The 18,377-nt window shown below is 35.4% G+C and overlaps 1 protein-coding gene across 1 annotated transcript in view; it reads left to right on the top strand.

The window, feature by feature from the left end:
* LOC117326584 overlaps window positions 1–18,377 on the top strand; it is a 62,307-nt gene that overhangs the window by 38,170 nt on the left and 5,760 nt on the right. Inside the window, exons 42-66 of the mRNA XM_033883342.1 lie at window positions 141–409; window positions 848–899; window positions 1,156–1,418; window positions 1,603–1,669; window positions 2,139–2,452; window positions 2,869–3,048; window positions 3,749–3,894; window positions 5,316–5,394; window positions 5,710–5,832; window positions 6,297–6,374; window positions 6,676–6,733; window positions 7,540–7,799; window positions 7,977–8,037; window positions 9,100–9,371; window positions 10,164–10,230; window positions 10,455–10,708; window positions 10,996–11,050; window positions 12,654–12,901; window positions 13,236–13,299; window positions 14,987–15,261; window positions 15,615–15,669; window positions 16,017–16,270; window positions 16,898–16,952; window positions 17,354–17,595; window positions 17,995–18,088. Coding sequence (XP_033739233.1) covers window positions 141–409; window positions 848–899; window positions 1,156–1,418; window positions 1,603–1,669; window positions 2,139–2,452; window positions 2,869–3,048; window positions 3,749–3,894; window positions 5,316–5,394; window positions 5,710–5,832; window positions 6,297–6,374; window positions 6,676–6,733; window positions 7,540–7,799; window positions 7,977–8,037; window positions 9,100–9,371; window positions 10,164–10,230; window positions 10,455–10,708; window positions 10,996–11,050; window positions 12,654–12,901; window positions 13,236–13,299; window positions 14,987–15,261; window positions 15,615–15,669; window positions 16,017–16,270; window positions 16,898–16,952; window positions 17,354–17,595; window positions 17,995–18,088 — 3,885 coding nt within the window. The remainder of the gene's footprint in view (window positions 1–140; window positions 410–847; window positions 900–1,155; window positions 1,419–1,602; window positions 1,670–2,138; window positions 2,453–2,868; window positions 3,049–3,748; window positions 3,895–5,315; window positions 5,395–5,709; window positions 5,833–6,296; window positions 6,375–6,675; window positions 6,734–7,539; window positions 7,800–7,976; window positions 8,038–9,099; window positions 9,372–10,163; window positions 10,231–10,454; window positions 10,709–10,995; window positions 11,051–12,653; window positions 12,902–13,235; window positions 13,300–14,986; window positions 15,262–15,614; window positions 15,670–16,016; window positions 16,271–16,897; window positions 16,953–17,353; window positions 17,596–17,994; window positions 18,089–18,377) is intronic.

Genomic DNA, 18,377 nt, shown 5'->3' with positions numbered 1-18,377 from the left:
AAAAATCCAAATTTCGAGACGAGTTCAAAAACTCTTATGGGCGAATTCTATGGAAAACACGGTATTCATGTGATGTAGATATACACGATTTCTTAAATGAGAATTCTGACTGAATCATGTTTCATTGCTGTTGATGACAGGAAACAGTGGTGGAGAGCCGATTACTTCCTCTATGGTGATGGTAGTGTCCTTGACCCAGTTGTTCTCCCTGACCTGACTTCTGGGAGAGTCAGTATCCAAGATCTCCATGGTAACAATGTCAGTGTTCGAAGCTCTGTCAGCATAACGGTAAGGGCAGACTACAGTTGGAGTTTCTCGCTCATTGTCAACAAAGAGGTTCAATTGGCGCACTTAGAGATCTTCAAGGAAGTTATAAAGAAAAACTGGACCTCAATGGTTGCCGTTTCAGGTGAGTAGTTAAAGAGTGTTTTTTTTTTTAATTCAAGTAATCAGAGTTGAAATATATGCCACATAGGCAATGGATGAGTAATTTAGAGGTCATATAGAAGTATATATATGGGTAATATACAAATTTCATGAAGTTGTTACACTCTCAGATATACACATCAATCAGAGGTCATACATGAGTCATATAGAGACCACACAGAGGTCATACAAGGGTTATACAGAGGTCATACAGAAATCATACAGGGGTCATACAGATACCACACGGATGTAATACAGTGATCAAAGAGGGGCCAAACACTACTTTTTAATTGTGTTGTAACACGTCTTTTCAAAATGTGATCATGACCACTTGGTGTTATGTTTTATTTGAAATCTTTAGAAGTTTGGCATTCTTGTGTTTTTGCTTTTGTGGTTATTTCTGCCGTTGCTCCATCTGCAGGAAATGTGAAGATTGACATTCCAGAACAAGTGAAAATGATAAGCAAGAAAGGGTGAGTCATAAACAGAAAAAAATGAACGTTTGTTTGCTTCCATCTCTTGGTCTAGTACGCCAAGAGTTCTAGTGCCCACAAAGATGTCCATCCCAATAAAATATACTCACACGGGAAACTATTTGATGCATACGTTTCTCATCCGGGTTTGATTCCTAGTAGAGGCATTGAAATAAGCATACTTTTAAACAATTCGTTTCATATATAACATGTTTTTTCTCATTTTTTTTTCTATTAGACATTATTTATTTTGCAGCATTTTCTATTGGGTCTTGCCCGTCTTTGTGTATGATAACAATACTGGAAAATACCTAGATGCCCGCGAACACTCGGACCTGAACATGACCGTTATACAGAAGTCCATAGAGACCGAAATCACCAGTGGAACGTACAAGCTGGTGGCAATCGACGGCCTGAGGCGTTACGATTCTGGTTTTTCTCTCTATCTCTCCTCCTTTATCAGAAGAGCTCACCTTACAACACTGTCGACACATATCGCCCAGCTCTGGCAAGACAAAGGTACCTTGTAGTTAAGTAAAGAAATTGAGATGAGAATAGAAATTTAAATGTAACTTAATAACCAACTAAGTTTATTGGAGAAGATAAATGTTTAACTGTTACGGGCTTAGAGCTTAGTGAAAAGTTTACTCTGTTATCAAACGCTGACGGTGCATCAATTAAATTTGAATAATTTTTTTTGCAGATTTTGATGCAGCAAGCAATGTTACAGTATCCATTGTCAAGCAAGAAGAGTATGTTACAAATATCGGGTGAGTTGTTTCCCTCTATGTAAAAAAAACCCATTATATATGACTAAATACAGTCACTCAGTTGATAGAGACTGGACCTTTTGATACGGAGGTGGAGTCATTTACTTTCAGGTCAGAGACGAGGCAGGAATGTTTTCCCTGTTCTTTCACAATGGTTTAGCGCCGAATTTATCTTACAGCTATAAATATAGCAAATAATATGAAATATAGATATTTGTTTGATGTCAGAAAAACACCTGACAAATTGTTAAGCTGATGCATGTCTTTTCAAGATCACGAAGGGTTGACGACCAAGATAAGAATTAGTCAGTCAATTTAAAAGATAGATTCACTTTTTAGTTGGTAGTAACCGAGCCGTAAATTAGCTAGCAAAAGTGACTGTAACCTTTGGAGTATTAAGGATATAATTGCTTCTGATAAAATAGAGTATACTCTGACTTACTTAACCTACTTCTACGTTCCTCTTCAGAAAGCTGACATCCAAGATGACATACTTTTTACAAGCCAATGGTACAGAAAAATCTTTCAGTCAGATGTCTGGCCTCGACCCCAAAAAGGTCCAGGATGCCATCACTATGGTAGCAGGCCAAAAAACAGATCTGCTGCATGGAGTCAAAGAGCTCGTTAGTAGCTCCACCCAGACAGGCGTTTCCATGGCAACAGCTCACAGTTTCAGCAGTTTGCTTAGTCTTTCACTGGCTAAGCCTGTCCTTGATCAGGACAAACCTCAAATGGAGACTCAGTTAGCCAAAGCATGGCTCTCACAAATGGCAGACAGGCGAGGTAGGTGCATTGATCAGACATAAAATACAAAAAAGACATATTTTGGTCATGAAAATTTATCTGCTGTATAATTTGATGTCAGAAAAACTGTCAGGTATGGAGATATTTTGCATTTCCTAAAAAATGTACGAGTGTCCCGATAACTATAGTTTATATAGTTTATATATATATATAATATATATAATCTATGATGATTCTGCTATGATGAATTGTTCTGGTGTGTTATAAGTAAAACGTTCATAAGTTCAAATAGTAAAATATAGTCATTGAACCTTTCAGAAAGTAATTAATTCAAAAAAAGTTTGGACGACAAGTAAGCATTATTTACAATACAAGGGAAACATTTTTTTAAGTTTAACACTAAGCCTTAATTTTGAGAGAATTATGTTAAACTATGTGTAAAATTTCATTTTCAGCCATTACAGTTTCATTGCACAGGCATGATCAGATCAGGGTAAACCTTACCAGTGCCAATATTCAAAAGCTTAATCTTGAAACTATTCGTATTGGATTCTCCACTAAACAGAGGCGTGGAATCTTTCTACAATTTGACCTAGGAAAGGACACATTCGTCGGTGTAAAAATGTCAAACACTGGTAAATATTTCGGAATTGATATAATGGTATCCCTACTATACATTGTCAAGTTTTATCACAATTCTAACTTGTTTTTGTGGCCGATATTGATTGGGTTGGAGATGAAATGATTCTTGTCTTTGAGCTCAAAAGGTGCAATGGTATACACACCATGTCGATAATATATTATCTATATATATAAAGGAATACATGAGATATATTTTATAAGATCAATAAATGAGACATGTATTACAAAAATATGATATCTCAAACTTTAATTTTCTGTTACAAATATTAATTTCGATCTATGTTCGATAAATTAATAATCAATAACTAACTTAATTTAACACTGGCCCTATATTACACCATGATTAAATGACATGCCATCTTGTATGTTTTCTAGTCCTCTTAATGTCAATATTCTTTGGAATGCCTCAATTGGTATCTTTCACTCAATCGAGCTAAAGAGAAGTTTTCCCCCTCCAGGACATGAACAGAACTCGTAATGGAGTTTTCAGGAGTTACAATGATGGTTGCGAATGTAACACCAAGTATCATTCTCTAGTCCTTACGTGGGTGCCAATGTTAACTAGAGAGCATAATAAGTGACGGTTATTCCATTGCCTCCGCTAACGAGTTATATAGTTAAAATTACTTTCATATCAATCATCAATAAATTTGTAAATGTTCTGTTTTTAATTTTGGTATATGGGTGTTGTAGGAGGTGTGGCATTTACTGTGGAATCTGGTGGTGAGAGAGAAGGAATATGGACTACGTATGGTATCGATTATGCCCGTGGGGAATATCACGTGGTACAGATTCGTACACAGGTGGTGTCAGACACGCTATGGACAATATACATGCAGGTGAGCTAATTGGGCGACTTCTGCGACTATAAATGATAACATCAGCAATTTTCCTGGTTGAAATCCATAGCTTGAAACATGTAGTACCTGCCATGCATGATTATTCTATAACACACACAGACAGCTTGAGATGTTTCTTAGCTTGCTGTGTCCGTCCCGAATTACATTTTAAATCTGATACTTCTATAAATAGACATATCTGATCTACATGTGAGACTTGTGTATTTGTCTTCATGGGTCTGCCATTTTCTGGTTATGGGGCTTATAGTGTTATAATTGACCGTCATATTGTCATAATTTAGATACTTTAATTTTGATCATTTTGATCGCGAAAATCCCCACACGCGTATTATTTTGATATCAATTTGCGAAATCTCGAACTTCAAACGAATGTTGATTGATTGTAAAAATACCCCAACGCCTAAAGTTTATCGAAACCGCGAAATTAACCCCCCGCGAAAATAACCACGTTTACCGTATATAATTTGGTATTTAGTTCCATGTCATTATAGTATGCAGGTCAAGTTGTGATTGGTTATGATCAATTTTTGCGTTTGAGTTATGACCATTAACCTTAGGAGTTTTAAATGAAAAAAATGTTTTTATATTACCGGAAACAATGAGGAGCCTTACTCAGTGAGAATTAAAAAAAGAGATAAGAAGGTATACCAAAATTGTAGTAGGAACCGCATTGTATGACAATGATTATATGACTTTACCTCAAACGAATGTTGGATTAAAAAATAGGTCACTGTAAATTATTTTGAGGTCAGAATCCTTGGTCAATCTAATTCTGACTTGTTCTGAAAAGTCTTGACTGGCCTCTCAATGAAGTCAATAACATTAAATAGATCTAAACTTATCTTACCGGCGAATGCAATTGAATTGTGTGGTTTCATGACGTCATGTTTGGCTATAACTTTGCCAGTAACACATATTGACAGTGTAAGAAAACAAAGACTATATACACTTTATCCTTATCATTCAGATATTAAGTTTACATCCGTTACATCAATTACATTAATAATATTAGTTCATGATAAACTTATACCAAGCGTATCCATTATGACATAAAGAGGCATGTATAATTCTATAACAGAGTTTACTGGTTTATTGATTGGAGCGTTGACTAAGAATATAGTACTTAAAAATATAAATTTGGAGATTCATGATATTAGTATTTCGTGTGTTATATCAGAAATTAATATCTTTTTGACATAAAATTACACTTACCTTGCTTTGGCTGGTCCTGCGTGAAGGGGATGTAATGAAAGGGAGATAACCCTAATAGAAAAAAGGGGCCAACACCCCAATCTACTATGAAAGCAAACGACACTAGTTAAGCTGTAATAACCAGAACTATTCAGAAAGAATGTTTCTTTATTATATCCATATTTTCAACCACCCATTTAACCTTTTAGGTAGATGATGACGAGGAGTTCCATAAAACAATGATACGTCCAAACGGATCCCTAACGGCCTTGTACGTCGGTACCAATGGTAAGGAACAATAGCACTACATGTTGATAGAGCATGAACAGAATCTGGGAAGATATTAAATAAAACTTTAATGAATGCCTCGTTTAAATTGTTACAAAATGCATGAATTATGGTATCGGTTCAGAATACTGTAAATGACCGAATTTCATTACTTGGCATACACTGTATACTGTTAATTTGACTATTGAATTCATATCGAAAGGAAATGAAAGTGATACTTTCAAGGGATATCAGACAAAAATAAAAAAAAAAAAAAAAACCCATACAAGTCGTTCTCGTAATTTATATATGATGTGCTTTTGTTTTGATTTTCAGATACAAACGATTACCGAGGGCTTGAAGGAGATATCTTTCTCGTACAAGTTGGTGAATTTGACGTACTACGACACGCCTTCAAAACCCCTACCCCACCAGATGTACAGCTATATCCGCCAAACTGTACGTACATTGACCAGCACCTGGCGTGTGTTGATTTGATATTAGAAATATTTTTGATTAGTAGTAATTACAAGAAATAATGAGTAACTATAAGAGTATGCATGGTTTTTTAATATTAAGATTTAAGTCAAAATAGGTTAAATGTTCAAATGTTATACTTAATTCATACTTATATAACATTGATTTCCGTGAGCATGGCACACAGTGTTTTTTAATACAGATTACGAAGGTCGATTGGATAGTTAATCAGTGCAAAGTATGACAGAAATAATTAAGATTAATAGTAGGAAACAGTCGCAAGCAGGCTCATGATAATATGCTAAATTTTATTTCCTTTGTAATCACTTTCTGGTTTCGTCCCAACAAGAGAGTTTCTAAATTAATGAATGCTATATATTTACTATGAAGATTGCAAAGTAAAGTGCATATGGTGTAGGTAATTTCAATGTATTTTTTTGTTACAGTGAACGCCTCTTTATATAGCATTGGGCATAACACAGGACATTCTACTAGCAAAGGAAAACTTAAGGTTGATATTGATGGTAAGACGATTTTTTGTTTGTTTGTATATTTTTATCATTAAAACACTAACAAACTTATGAATCCAATTGGAGGATATTTGAAGATGAAATATTCACAAGAATATATTCAAAGCTGTTCTTAGCTTTGTAAAGATTAAAAAATAATGTCTTCAGTGTAATTATAAATAGAATAATTGGGGTTTTTTGATATTGAACACGTACATATTTCTTATTTGATCATTCAGTCAGTTAATTGAATAAATTAAATATTTTAATTAATTAAATCTTGTTATACATTTTAGTATTTGTAACTAATTTACAGATATTCTGCATCTGTCCGCCAAAATTTTGTACCAGGATGAGGTAGTGACAGAAAAGAGGTGAGTTTGAATACGTTTTATGTTCAAACCTTATATGACCTTACTAATATGAAAACGACTCCACGAAACCCAGACTCTTAAACTAAAACAGTTGGCAAAAAGTTGTCAACATCCTTATTAAAAAATGTTCTTCTTTATCCAGCAACGAAAAATAATGAAAACATGGTCAAATCATATCAATATGAACAGAGTTCAGATGACATAAGGTAGAACACATCACATTACTTGAGATTTCTTGTCCCACCGACTGGTAAAAACAAGCATGCTATCATTATGCTGCTACGTAGATTGGGAGTATAATTGTCCCTTCTGTTCCCATTGCATGATTTGTTAGAGGTTACTATCAAATGTGGATTTTCTTTTTTCTCTTCCTAAGCAACTCTTTTCTTTCAAAAATCCATATATATTTTTAAACAGCCTCGGTTTTGACTTTTGGTCTATATATGTAGTGGAGAACATTTGCTGTGGCTGTGAAGAAGATTGTGGTTTCTATAGATTTTCGGTTCGTCCGTCTGTCAGGGCATCCGTCCTTTCGCACTTTAGTTTAACTACACAATGCATTGTGTCACGCGTCAAACGTAGGTCACTCAGACCTATATTTTGACTTTTGACAAACATCAAAAGAAAAAAGTTTGTCCAGAAACCATTTCCTACACCACTAGTCACCGGACATTTTAGTTTGAGTATTAGGTCCAACTTATAGGCGACGCAAAGTGTCATACATCAAACTAAGGTCACTCTGTTCTATATTTTGACCTTTGGCCTTACATTCAGTGTTATTCTACAAATTCTCTTGTTTTGTACAGGAAAAGTGTGTGGAACGTGAAGTATGCTGTAACAATTAACAAACGAGAACAAATGAAGAGCATCTCGCAGCTTTCTGCCAACAAACTTAACACATTCCTGAACCTGACGAGATCGGGTAGCAATGACAGCTACCAGTATGTGGGCGGTGCAGTTGAATATATAAGCTACCGAGATATGTACAATATCCATCTCAATCAGCGGGTCGCTGTCCAAGACTACCGAAGCATTCAGACTAACCTCAGTACCATCTGGGAAACAGGCAAGGGGACCTGCTCTAAAAAATGTTTTCTTTTAGCAAATGATTGATTTACCTTTTGAAATTTTTGAACAAAGTTCATGTAAAATTTGATTTTGTTTTTAATTTCAAGATAAAACACCTGTTCTGATTATTTATGGCTTGTGGGAATTCATGGCAACGTTGATTTTTTTTTTTCAGTTGAAAACTTGACAAAGAGTGTTACCGTGATGAAACAAGAGGAAGTGATTGATACTAAAGGGTAGGTGACTCTGACCACAAGCCGGTTAGTTTACATATTTTGGATATAGCAACGACAAGCATACGATTATAGATTGATTCAAAATCATATTTTGGTTTATACGAGTAGATAGGTTATAAGATAACAGATGCCTATTTTACTGACTTCTAATGCAACCGCAAATTATTTATTTTTATTTTTTCTTAATAATACAACGGACCAAAAACCTTCATTATAAAGGATGTCCTGGCATATAAAAACAAAATTTTCTTGGTAAAAAGATACAATAAATAAAGCCTTAATTCAAATGTTTGCTTTAGGCGATGTGAATTCAAAATCCCCGGTTTCAGCTCAATTTTATGTGCCTATAATGAACTATTTCCTCTGTGCATGTTGACTTCGTTATACGCATTTTTAGTCCCCTGCCGTTTGAAAAACGGGGGGACTATAGGTTTACCCTCCGTCCATCTGTCCGTCCGTCCGTCTGTCCGTCCGTCTGTCTGTCACGCAATAGTTGTCCGGACAACTCCTCCTAAAGCACTATTCCTATCTTAACGAAACTTGGTATACATGATCAGTATAACATGTAGTTGTGCATCCCACATTTGTTTGTTTCGAAAAACCATTTTTCAAAAAAAAAAAAAAAAAAAAAAGGGAAATGAATAGGTGCACTTCTAGCTCATGCAGGGGACTTTGTATTGCTGTTACAATACTATCCATCCTTGTTTACTGTATATGTATGAAGTTTACTATTAAAGGCACTGTTACACTTCATATAAACTTGTTGTCAAAAATACATAATTAAAAAGGGATGCACCCACTTAAAAAAAATTGCACGGTAGGGAAATATCATGTAATCATCAACGCCAAAAAAGGAGTGACCTTAAAACGGCCCTTCAAAGGCCGAAAGTTGCATACCAAAAACTGAGATGAATAAATCTGGAAAAATAACACTCAATTTTCAAATTTGTAACATCTCATATATAGGTGTTTTTGTATATGCTGTAATAGATTTTGTATGTGTGAAATTTTTTTTCTCCAGAGTAGAAATATTATTAATTGATCTTTCTTCATTCTTTACAGAAACACTTGCTGGAAGTTGTCATATCATGTCACGAGCAAAGACAGTACTTCTCTAATCAACCCCAGATTCGTTGCTGGGGTCGCTATGTCGAGTCTGACATCCGGGGTGTTTATTAACAGTCCAATAGGGTTCAAGTACCGGGTTTTGAATATCACCCAAACATACAGGTTGTCCCAGGCCTACAGCGTTGTGGTCAGTAGGCGGGTGCGACTCCAGGATGAAGCCAAGGTCAGAACAGGAATGCTGAATCTAGTGGCAGCCAGCATACATGGTAATTAAGGAAATACTCACATATACAGTTTCATGTCTGGGTTCTAATTGGCATTTTTAACAACTTCTTTTTCAAAATAGCTGTTTTCAAAGTTTCTCATAATATGAAGTTGTTTCTTTAAAAACACACTTAACTGTGAAAGGAGGAACAGGTTTCATTTAGATATAGGTATAAACTTTATTAGATTTACAAGGATTGAGTAACAAGATGTATTAACTTTTCTACCACAATACCCTGTGTTATTCCACTCTCAGGCCATTGTATAAATGTGCCGACTGTTGGATAGATATTTTGTTTACTTGTGGAATATGACTTTCCGGTCTTTTGATTGTAGAATTCGAACTTTACCCGAGCTGCAATTGTTATTGACGTGTTCGCTAAGGCTCGTGTGTCTTTTATAGTTAAAAAAAACCCACAAACTTACTCGTGTGAAATTAATTCCATATCAAACAACCACTCGTTGTGTAACCTCTATATATCAATCACCCTTGGTGGCCCAAAACGGAATTGCATAAGGGGGTATGTTGGAGGTTATCAGACTACTCTTAGAAAACCCACCTGGCCAGGCTGTCGAATCCCATATCTTTTAGCGTGTGATTGGAAAATTGAACTCTGATCACCTAGGTTTAAAGACTGTACATTACTCTATTCGACCACCCTCAGTTACATCAACGGATTTAAGATAAGTTTACGTATTTTTCCCATACAACCAGCTGATTTATCAATGTTATATTTAAAAAATGAAAAAATGCTTGACTAAATGTGCTAAATGTAAATATTCTATGACTGTAGGTTTAAATACATCTTCCTTGGCGGTTTTGACTATGAGAGCAGACAAGATGGTAGAACGTACTACTGGGTAGGTAAACAACTGCATAATACATTAAATACATAAAACATACCTTTTGTTGTAATCTAAGATATGCTGATGTTACTGAATAAACAAGTACACGTATTCGGCAATAGGTAAACAACGCATATATAAGCATTATTTAATCAGTGTAAATGTCTCACGTAATCAAATACTCAGCAATCTTATGATGTAATTAAAAAAGAATATGACATGTATATTACGAATTCCAGGCATTTGTCATGGAAATATATCTACGTTGTGGCTGATAACGGCACTGCCATTGATGCGTCACGCTACACCGCGTTACCTGCTACCAACCTTAGCCAGACCGTGTCAGCGGCGGGGATGGGTGTGACCTACCGATTGGAGCAGGGGGTGTTCCGTTCCTACACAGACATGTTTGGTCTAACTTTAGTTGGCCAGGTTAAAACAGAGCTCACTCACAAAATCAAGACACAACTGACTGCGACTTGGAATATACATGGTATGTGAACGTACATGTCTTCTGAAAGAGAAAGAAAGGATATTGGTTAGATAAAGTCATTAAAAACCTTAAGTTAAGATTAATTGTCATATAATACACAATTGTATAGTTTTTAATCTGCCAATATTCAACAATTAGTTTTATAAATAATTCTTTAATTTTCCTGTTTTTGTTTTACATTTTAAATCATTGTTGGACACATATCTTATACAAAACATATTTAGATGCAAAATGAAATTTTAATAGTTTCCACGAAATGAATTTATCATGAAGATTCCTCCTTCCAGCTTCCTCAACTGTTATCAACAATCTGAAACGACAGGAGTTCATCGGTGAAAATGGGTAAGGAGAATAGATAGGATTAGAAAAAGGAACAAAAATTATTAATGTATGAAAACAACTAATATATATAAGGACGAGTTGGATGGAATATTGATATCATCTCACAGCAAGTACGTACATGTACGTAACAAACGACGTCCTTTCTCTGCCAATCTAATAATCCAATTCACCTGAAACCCTTCTACACTCAACCATCCTCTCTAGTGCGACTTCGGCTCAAAAACCTTTTCATCATTCTGTGATAGGCCAAACGCAGGGTGGATTTATAATGAAAATATGACCCATGTAGAGTTTTAAGGAGGGCCATAGACCAGGGAAAATACAGACATATATTTTGTATTTCAATGGTAGCGGTATTAAGCGTGGTTCGGGGTCCGGTGGTATGTCTGATTGTACTGTTGTCACTACCCCGGTTCAATGTGTGGTGCTGTGTCTAGTTGTTCTGTTGTCACTACCCCTGTGCGGTATTCGGTGATGTGTTTGGTTGTTCTGTTGTCACTACCCCGGTTCAGTGTTTGGTGATATATCTGATTGTTTTGTTATAGCTAGCCCGGTTCCGTGTCCTGTGTCTGTATTTCGACTCTTTTATCTTAATAATCTAGTTCTGACCCCCCCCCCCCCCCCCCACCCACCTCCACTATTTTTTTCATTTTTTTTTTTTTACAAAAAAGTCCAGAAGTAAGGGGGTGGAGGAGATAACATTGAGTTATCTCCCGCTGATTATTAGTCTATATCTTATTTGTTTGTATTTCTCAGTAGTACGATATCTATACTTGGTTATAAGCAAAAGCCACCACTTTAAGTTCAAAGCTTATAAAGATATTTAAATTAACATTTAAAAATTGATGCAATTTTAATGTCTTTTTCTCTTAAGAATTTCATCTCCGGTACCAATCGAAAAATTAAGCTACCAGCCTAAGACTTGCAGTCAGGCACTGCATATTTTCATAGCATATCTTATGGTTCTATCCTGTTCCAGAAAGTTATATTTGAAAAATGTGTAAGATGCTATAGGGAACAACCAACCAATCGAAAAAAATAGATTTTTGAAACATCCCCTGTGTATAGAAAGTTGATCCAGGGATAAAATGTCTGGCAGCCACTGATTGGCCAGTATGTTATGAAGTAACAAAATAGATATATGGCCTGAAAGGTAAACTGTCCATAAGAAATGTTGATATCAATGTCGTAAGTCCGATTGAATTTTTTCCCAAAAGTTCAGGTCATAATAATTAACAGGTAAACATTTAAGATTTTTGAGAATTTTACTGCAAAATTCATCCATTTTCAAAATGGCTACCACGGAAAAAAATTGAGCCGAAGGACCTAACTTTTTTTATTACGTATTATATGAGACCCTAAACTATTGTTATAACCCATAATTGCCATATTGAATTCAAGAATTTTAATGATATACTCCGAAACGTTATTACTAAAGTCTACGGAAAAACAATTGGTTGGTTGGTCCCTATATTAAAGAATATCGAAGTTTGAAGGTTTAGGAGTAATAAATCTGTATGTATATCATACAATTTAAATAATTGAAATAGATATCAAAATTTGGTTAACAGTCTGTTTCTATGGTATTTTGTATTACCTATAGGGCTACTCTGACGAAATATCAGTATTTTGTGGAGAGGAATGGGTCACTTTTGTACCCGTCTCTGACGATGAATGCGAATACTGATTCACTGGTTCGCAATCTCAGCGTTACTGTGTACAACGGCCACAAGGAAATTGACTATCACGACTGCCATAGGCTATCCCTCCAGGGCCGTCATGGGCCATTCAACACAGCGGCCATCTCCCGCACGATTAGGACCACGTGGGCGGGCCTGGACACAACTACAGGTAGGTACACATGGATAGGTTTTTATTTGGTTATTCACACTTGACTTAATATACAATTCCAAAAGAAAAGCGCTATCCAAACGAAATAACTCTTTTAAAGCTTTATTTTGAATTTGATAATCATGAATCGTTATTTTGGCATACAAATGAACTTTTGTACACAATTATTACTCTCTAAAACCCTCTAAAACGTCAAAATTAAGGCATTTGTGTCTATGTCTCATATTTTCGAGTCATCGCTCTCAGGATTTTCATATTCGCTAGCGAGACCCTTGCTGTCATGGTTGTAAGATTAGCAGGTATGTTTCTCTCATTACTTCATGTGTTTTTGTAGGTACCACAGAGTCCAATTTCAGTGTAGCCATTGTGAAAAAGGAGGAAGAGTTGGGCAAGTATGGGTAAGTCGTAAAAATGTTGGCTACCTATATATACAGACATCTTGGCCAAGAAGTAAGTCTGAGTGGTGATCCCTACGTATATGGAACGGAAAGCTGTGTAACCATATAGTGGGGCAGAGAAGGTCTTAAAGGCGAGTGATCTAACTTTCTTTGTATTCCGTCATTACAGACGAAATGTTCTATACGACAAGGCTAAGCGAAATCCGTCCTCGGTATATTCAAAGTAATGGTCTTTATAATATCATTGATAAGAAATGTTGGTATCATCCATTTGCAATACAGCAATGGTCATATGACCTCATCAGTCCGTGTCATCAATGTGCGCTGTTAAACCGATAATATCATTAACCCCTACATCCCTAGAATTTTCAGTGGACTAAGCCATTCATTGATCATTTGAAGTCCAATATGGTCAGTAAGGGTGAAAGGATTAATCCACTGTAGTTATACAGCAGAACATTGCTGGGCAATTTTGGATATTATGGCATGTAAATTCATATACCTCAGTTGCCTTTTTTTTCTACCTAACTATGAATATTTGTCTGTTCGCACACTCTTCTAATACGATCATGGCATCATAGCACCAGATATAGAGTTCTCAAATTTCCTGATTTTGAAACATTCACTGTCGTCTACTGAAAATAAACCTATCTGAAATAAACTACTTAATTTTAATTAAATTCAATTAGATGTTTGTTTTATCAGTCATCAATGAAATTCAGTTTTAAATTCATCATATAACTCACCCTTGAAGTATCACATCAATCACCAATTGGCGTCCGCTCTCTCACCTCGATTATTGTGTTTGTAAATCTGATTAAATGTCGCCTTCAGGAATACAGTTTAACTTCACGTATAGCATACAATTACAAATAGGTAAACATTACATGTCAAGTGACTAATGATTTTCCCCCCAGGAAACCTGATTTACACTTACTATCTTATATCTTTTGCAATCACAAATGAAAACATTATAGTAAAAATCACAAATTTGCTATCTTAAGCACACTTTTGAGATGTTGCTATCTATAAACTGTCTTTAAAATCTTCTTATTTTACAAACGAAAGTGACGTTGCATTGCTGTCGGAAATCAACAGGCATTTAAATTCTAACCCTAAAGTAAACATCAATGGAACCAACTCGTCTGCTCAGTGGTGCATGTGCGCATATTATGTTGCATCATCAGATAACTTTGAAGCATGTGTAACGCTATCATGACATATATCTATGATGACATGCCTTTATATATATAAACAGTCTATATTTTGATGTCTGCTGCATTATAGAGTTTAAGTGTCTGATAAAAATCACACATAGCTATTTATGTCGTTTGTGAGGGGTGATAATGGTTATATAAAGCCTTCAATTAGCATCCAAAATGTTAGAGCATGTTGTTTGTGATTGCATACTAGATCTGTGTTAAATATCTGGTTATGTAAAATGAATGTGAAATCATGTAGGAGGTTGCTATGTGTAAACCGCCTAACGATGAAAGGTTTTAACTAACGTAAAACTCTTTACTCTATCATTCATTTTTTTAAGAATCTTGGAACACATGATTAATACCCAAAGTAGATGTGTACCACCATGCACCCCAACCCTATCCCTTTGGGTCCAATATATCGAGGGTTGTAAGGTTGTACCCATAACAATGGGAAGGTAAGGTTTTCAAATCTTCTTTAACAGGCTGAAGCTGTTGACCTTGGTGTATACTGTTGTTAAGGACAGTATGACCTTGACCCCTGACTACCAATCCTCACCGGAACAGGGTATCATGGCCTCTGCCTGGACATCTAGTGGACAGTCAGGTCGGGTATACAGCGGTGTTCAGGAAACGTTCCGCATGAGTGGTTTGTTCCAACTCGGTCTCCAGCACGAGGTCAACACAACAGAGGTGACTTTGTCAGATCGATCAAACCTGGAAAAAATAGTCCAAGCTGTATGGAATATTAGCATAGCTGGTATGTAAAGCGTCTTACTATTTAAATTTTATGTCGCTTTGCATTTGATCAATTCTTCAAACAACAACTTGCACCTTTCTCTCCTTTCCCATTTCAACCATTCAAATATATCTCGATTTCGAAGCTAAAATTTGTCTCCATGATTTCAATTAAACAGGAGTCATAATTATATATTTACACTAATGCCTCTGCTAATATTGGGATCAAACCGGGGACTCATTGCTTTCTAGCTTTATGGTAGACGTTAATGAAAAGTTATCTCTGGACAAACCGTATATTGAAGCTAGTTTTTTTTTTACCAGAGTTATATATTTATATGTAATTTAATAACGTTTTGTTCGCCATCTTTTCAGGTAATGTGAAGATCGATATTGTAGCCAATCAGAAATTCCGTAACAAAGAGAACAGGTTTGTTATTATTTTATGCTTATAAAAATCCATGTATATTTTTTATACGTTTTTCACATGAATATCATTGACCTAGATTTAATGATGCACGTAAAGCATGAAAAAAAAAACCTAACAAAAAACAAAAAAACAAAACTGACCGTCTCCTTCCTTACATGGTATAATCATAGAATCTACTGATCACTATGCAGTGTTTCATTATTGTGTACACTACTAGAAGGAGATTCCGTGAAAAAGATATGAAATTACCATGAAAATCATATTCATTAAAGAAAAACATTCCATTAAACCGTGTTTTAATATTTGTCTGTATACTATAATAAAACACGGTGTCTCTTTGGTTTCAGGGCTACAATGGACAAATTATTTTATACCGTGAAGATTGGTGGCAAAGTGGAAGAAAATTGGGAAAGCTCTGTCTCAGACTTGGACACAAAGATTTCCACCGCCCTTACTAAATCAGCAGAGCTAAAGAAAAGGTTCCACTTGAGTAAATCGTATGGTGGGCGTATCAGAAGTGTGTATCTCAAAGGTGGAGTCAGAGTCAATGAAACTCTTGTCTCTAAAGCATTAAAACAGGCATGGCAACAAAACGCATTAGGTGAGTTTTTAATATATTTCTGACACATGATAAGTTCTTGTCAGTTTTTAGAATGTTTTGGGGGATCCCCAATCCATATATGATAAAATTCACTTAACTGTATACTTACCACTTTATTGAGCCCGCATGTAAACACGTAAGGGGGTCTTGCTGGTGCAGGTGACCTGATGCATTTTCACATCAGATCGGGGAATCGAACCTTGGTCGCCTAGTTAAAAAGGGAGTGCATTATATCACTGATCCCCCCTGACTCCCTCATTTGTTTCTTTTATTGTGGTTTCATGGAGCAATGGCTAACAATAACCGACTTTCCCAAAATGGCAGGGGGAGGGAGATGTCCCCAGATTCTGAAAAATACAAAAGGCCATGTCATATGGGAAGAGGGGAAACAAATGTGATGATTTATCTATTACATACTTCAGTTGTATGTTGTGTAATATAAGAATACAAATTCATCAAATAAAATAAATATTCAAAGTTAAAAGCAATTATTTAATGCTATTTAGATATATTTCGAGAAATTATAAAGTCGTCATGATAGAAAATATTCAAAAGAAATACACGATGGTTGCTTTTGTGGGACACTTTTTTTATTTACCATTTTGCGTTTTATTTTCTTATTTCAAGGAGGGTCTCCTGTATTAAATATCGTCTCTCAGGAGAAGTTTGTGACATCCTCATGGTAGGTATTGTCAATAAATTTATATTGATATTTCATGTGTTTGCGAACTCTGCAGAATAAACCTAATGTACTTAAGTGTAGTTAATTAAACAGACAGAATTTGACTATACACATATTTGATGCAGGCAAAACATCTGCAATGTATTGCAATCCTTGTACATATATTTGAAGCGATTTATACTGAAAGGATATATACTGAAGGGATTTATACTGAAGGGATATATACTGAAGGGATTCATACTGAAGGGATTTATACCGAAATCATAAGAGATGTCGTTAATGTGGCAGTAACAAATGCGGCATTATAGCTTTCATGTCTCAGAATGTTGAGAGTTGGGTTTAGACCACTTTCACCTACAACACTCTTAATAATTAACTAATACACTCCTATTGTGCTTCAGGGACTTCTTTACAACAAAGGTCCAGTATGTGGTCAGTTTGAATAACTCTGACCCCGAGGACCAGGGAGTCCAGCCTCCATCTTACAAGGAAGTTGAGACGGCCTTGGCCTCCGTTAAATTCGGCCAGTGTGGACAAGGGTCACTTAAATACAACAAAGTACATGTAAAGGGATCCACTACAATGCTAAACTATACAAGTATTGTTATGGCCATGCAGTCAACATGGACTACCAAAAACTCGGGTGAGTATGTTTTTTAGTCACAGGCACTGTTCAGTATCAAGAGATAGCTTATATGTATTTTTCAATGTTTATGTTCAATTGTCCTGAAGTATGGTTGGCAAGTTATCCACAAAATTTCTAAAGACCAAGATAAAAAAAAAAAAAAATAGACGTAATTTGGAAATTTTGTTTTGTTTGTAAATCTAAAAAAAAAAAAAAAAAAAAAAAAAAATAATAATAAATAAAAAATTAAATGAACATCATGTTTGGGTTAAATTCAATGTCTTGCTTTCAGTCTCCGTTGAATGTACTAAACTTTTGTTCAGAATAACAAGAAGCTATCACAAAGGCATTGTTCAAAATGCAAATTATTTTCAGATGTTGCAGGCAAAATATCTGTCATGGTGAACTTTATTTCAGAGATTGCCAGCATGTTGAAGGTATCGATAAAACAGGTACAACATCGGAACAAGCGGGCTGCCACCGATTCCTACCGATTAGTGGACGATGACGGGTAAGATATTTTCTGGTCTTTGATATGGTATTTTTTGTATTGTTAACTGTTGACAGTAAGTGTTCGAATATTAAAGGCTAAGCTTAAGTGTGTCCTAAATACACAATAAAGGTTTTTTTTGTACGCTTTTACTAATATTCTCATGGCTCAAATCGTATATGCAGAATTTGAAAGTTAAAATTTAGAATAAAAGAAAACTATTCAAAAAGAGGTGATACATAGGCATAAACCGAAGATTTAAACTTATGTTAAAGATGAAAACACAATTATAATCAATGCCAAGTTACCA

This window comes from Pecten maximus, chromosome 4, assembly GCF_902652985.1.
Source record: "Pecten maximus chromosome 4, xPecMax1.1, whole genome shotgun sequence".
NCBI classification, from domain to species: domain Eukaryota; kingdom Metazoa; phylum Mollusca; class Bivalvia; order Pectinida; family Pectinidae; genus Pecten; species Pecten maximus.
This window is presented reverse-complemented; position numbering and strand designations above follow the sequence as displayed.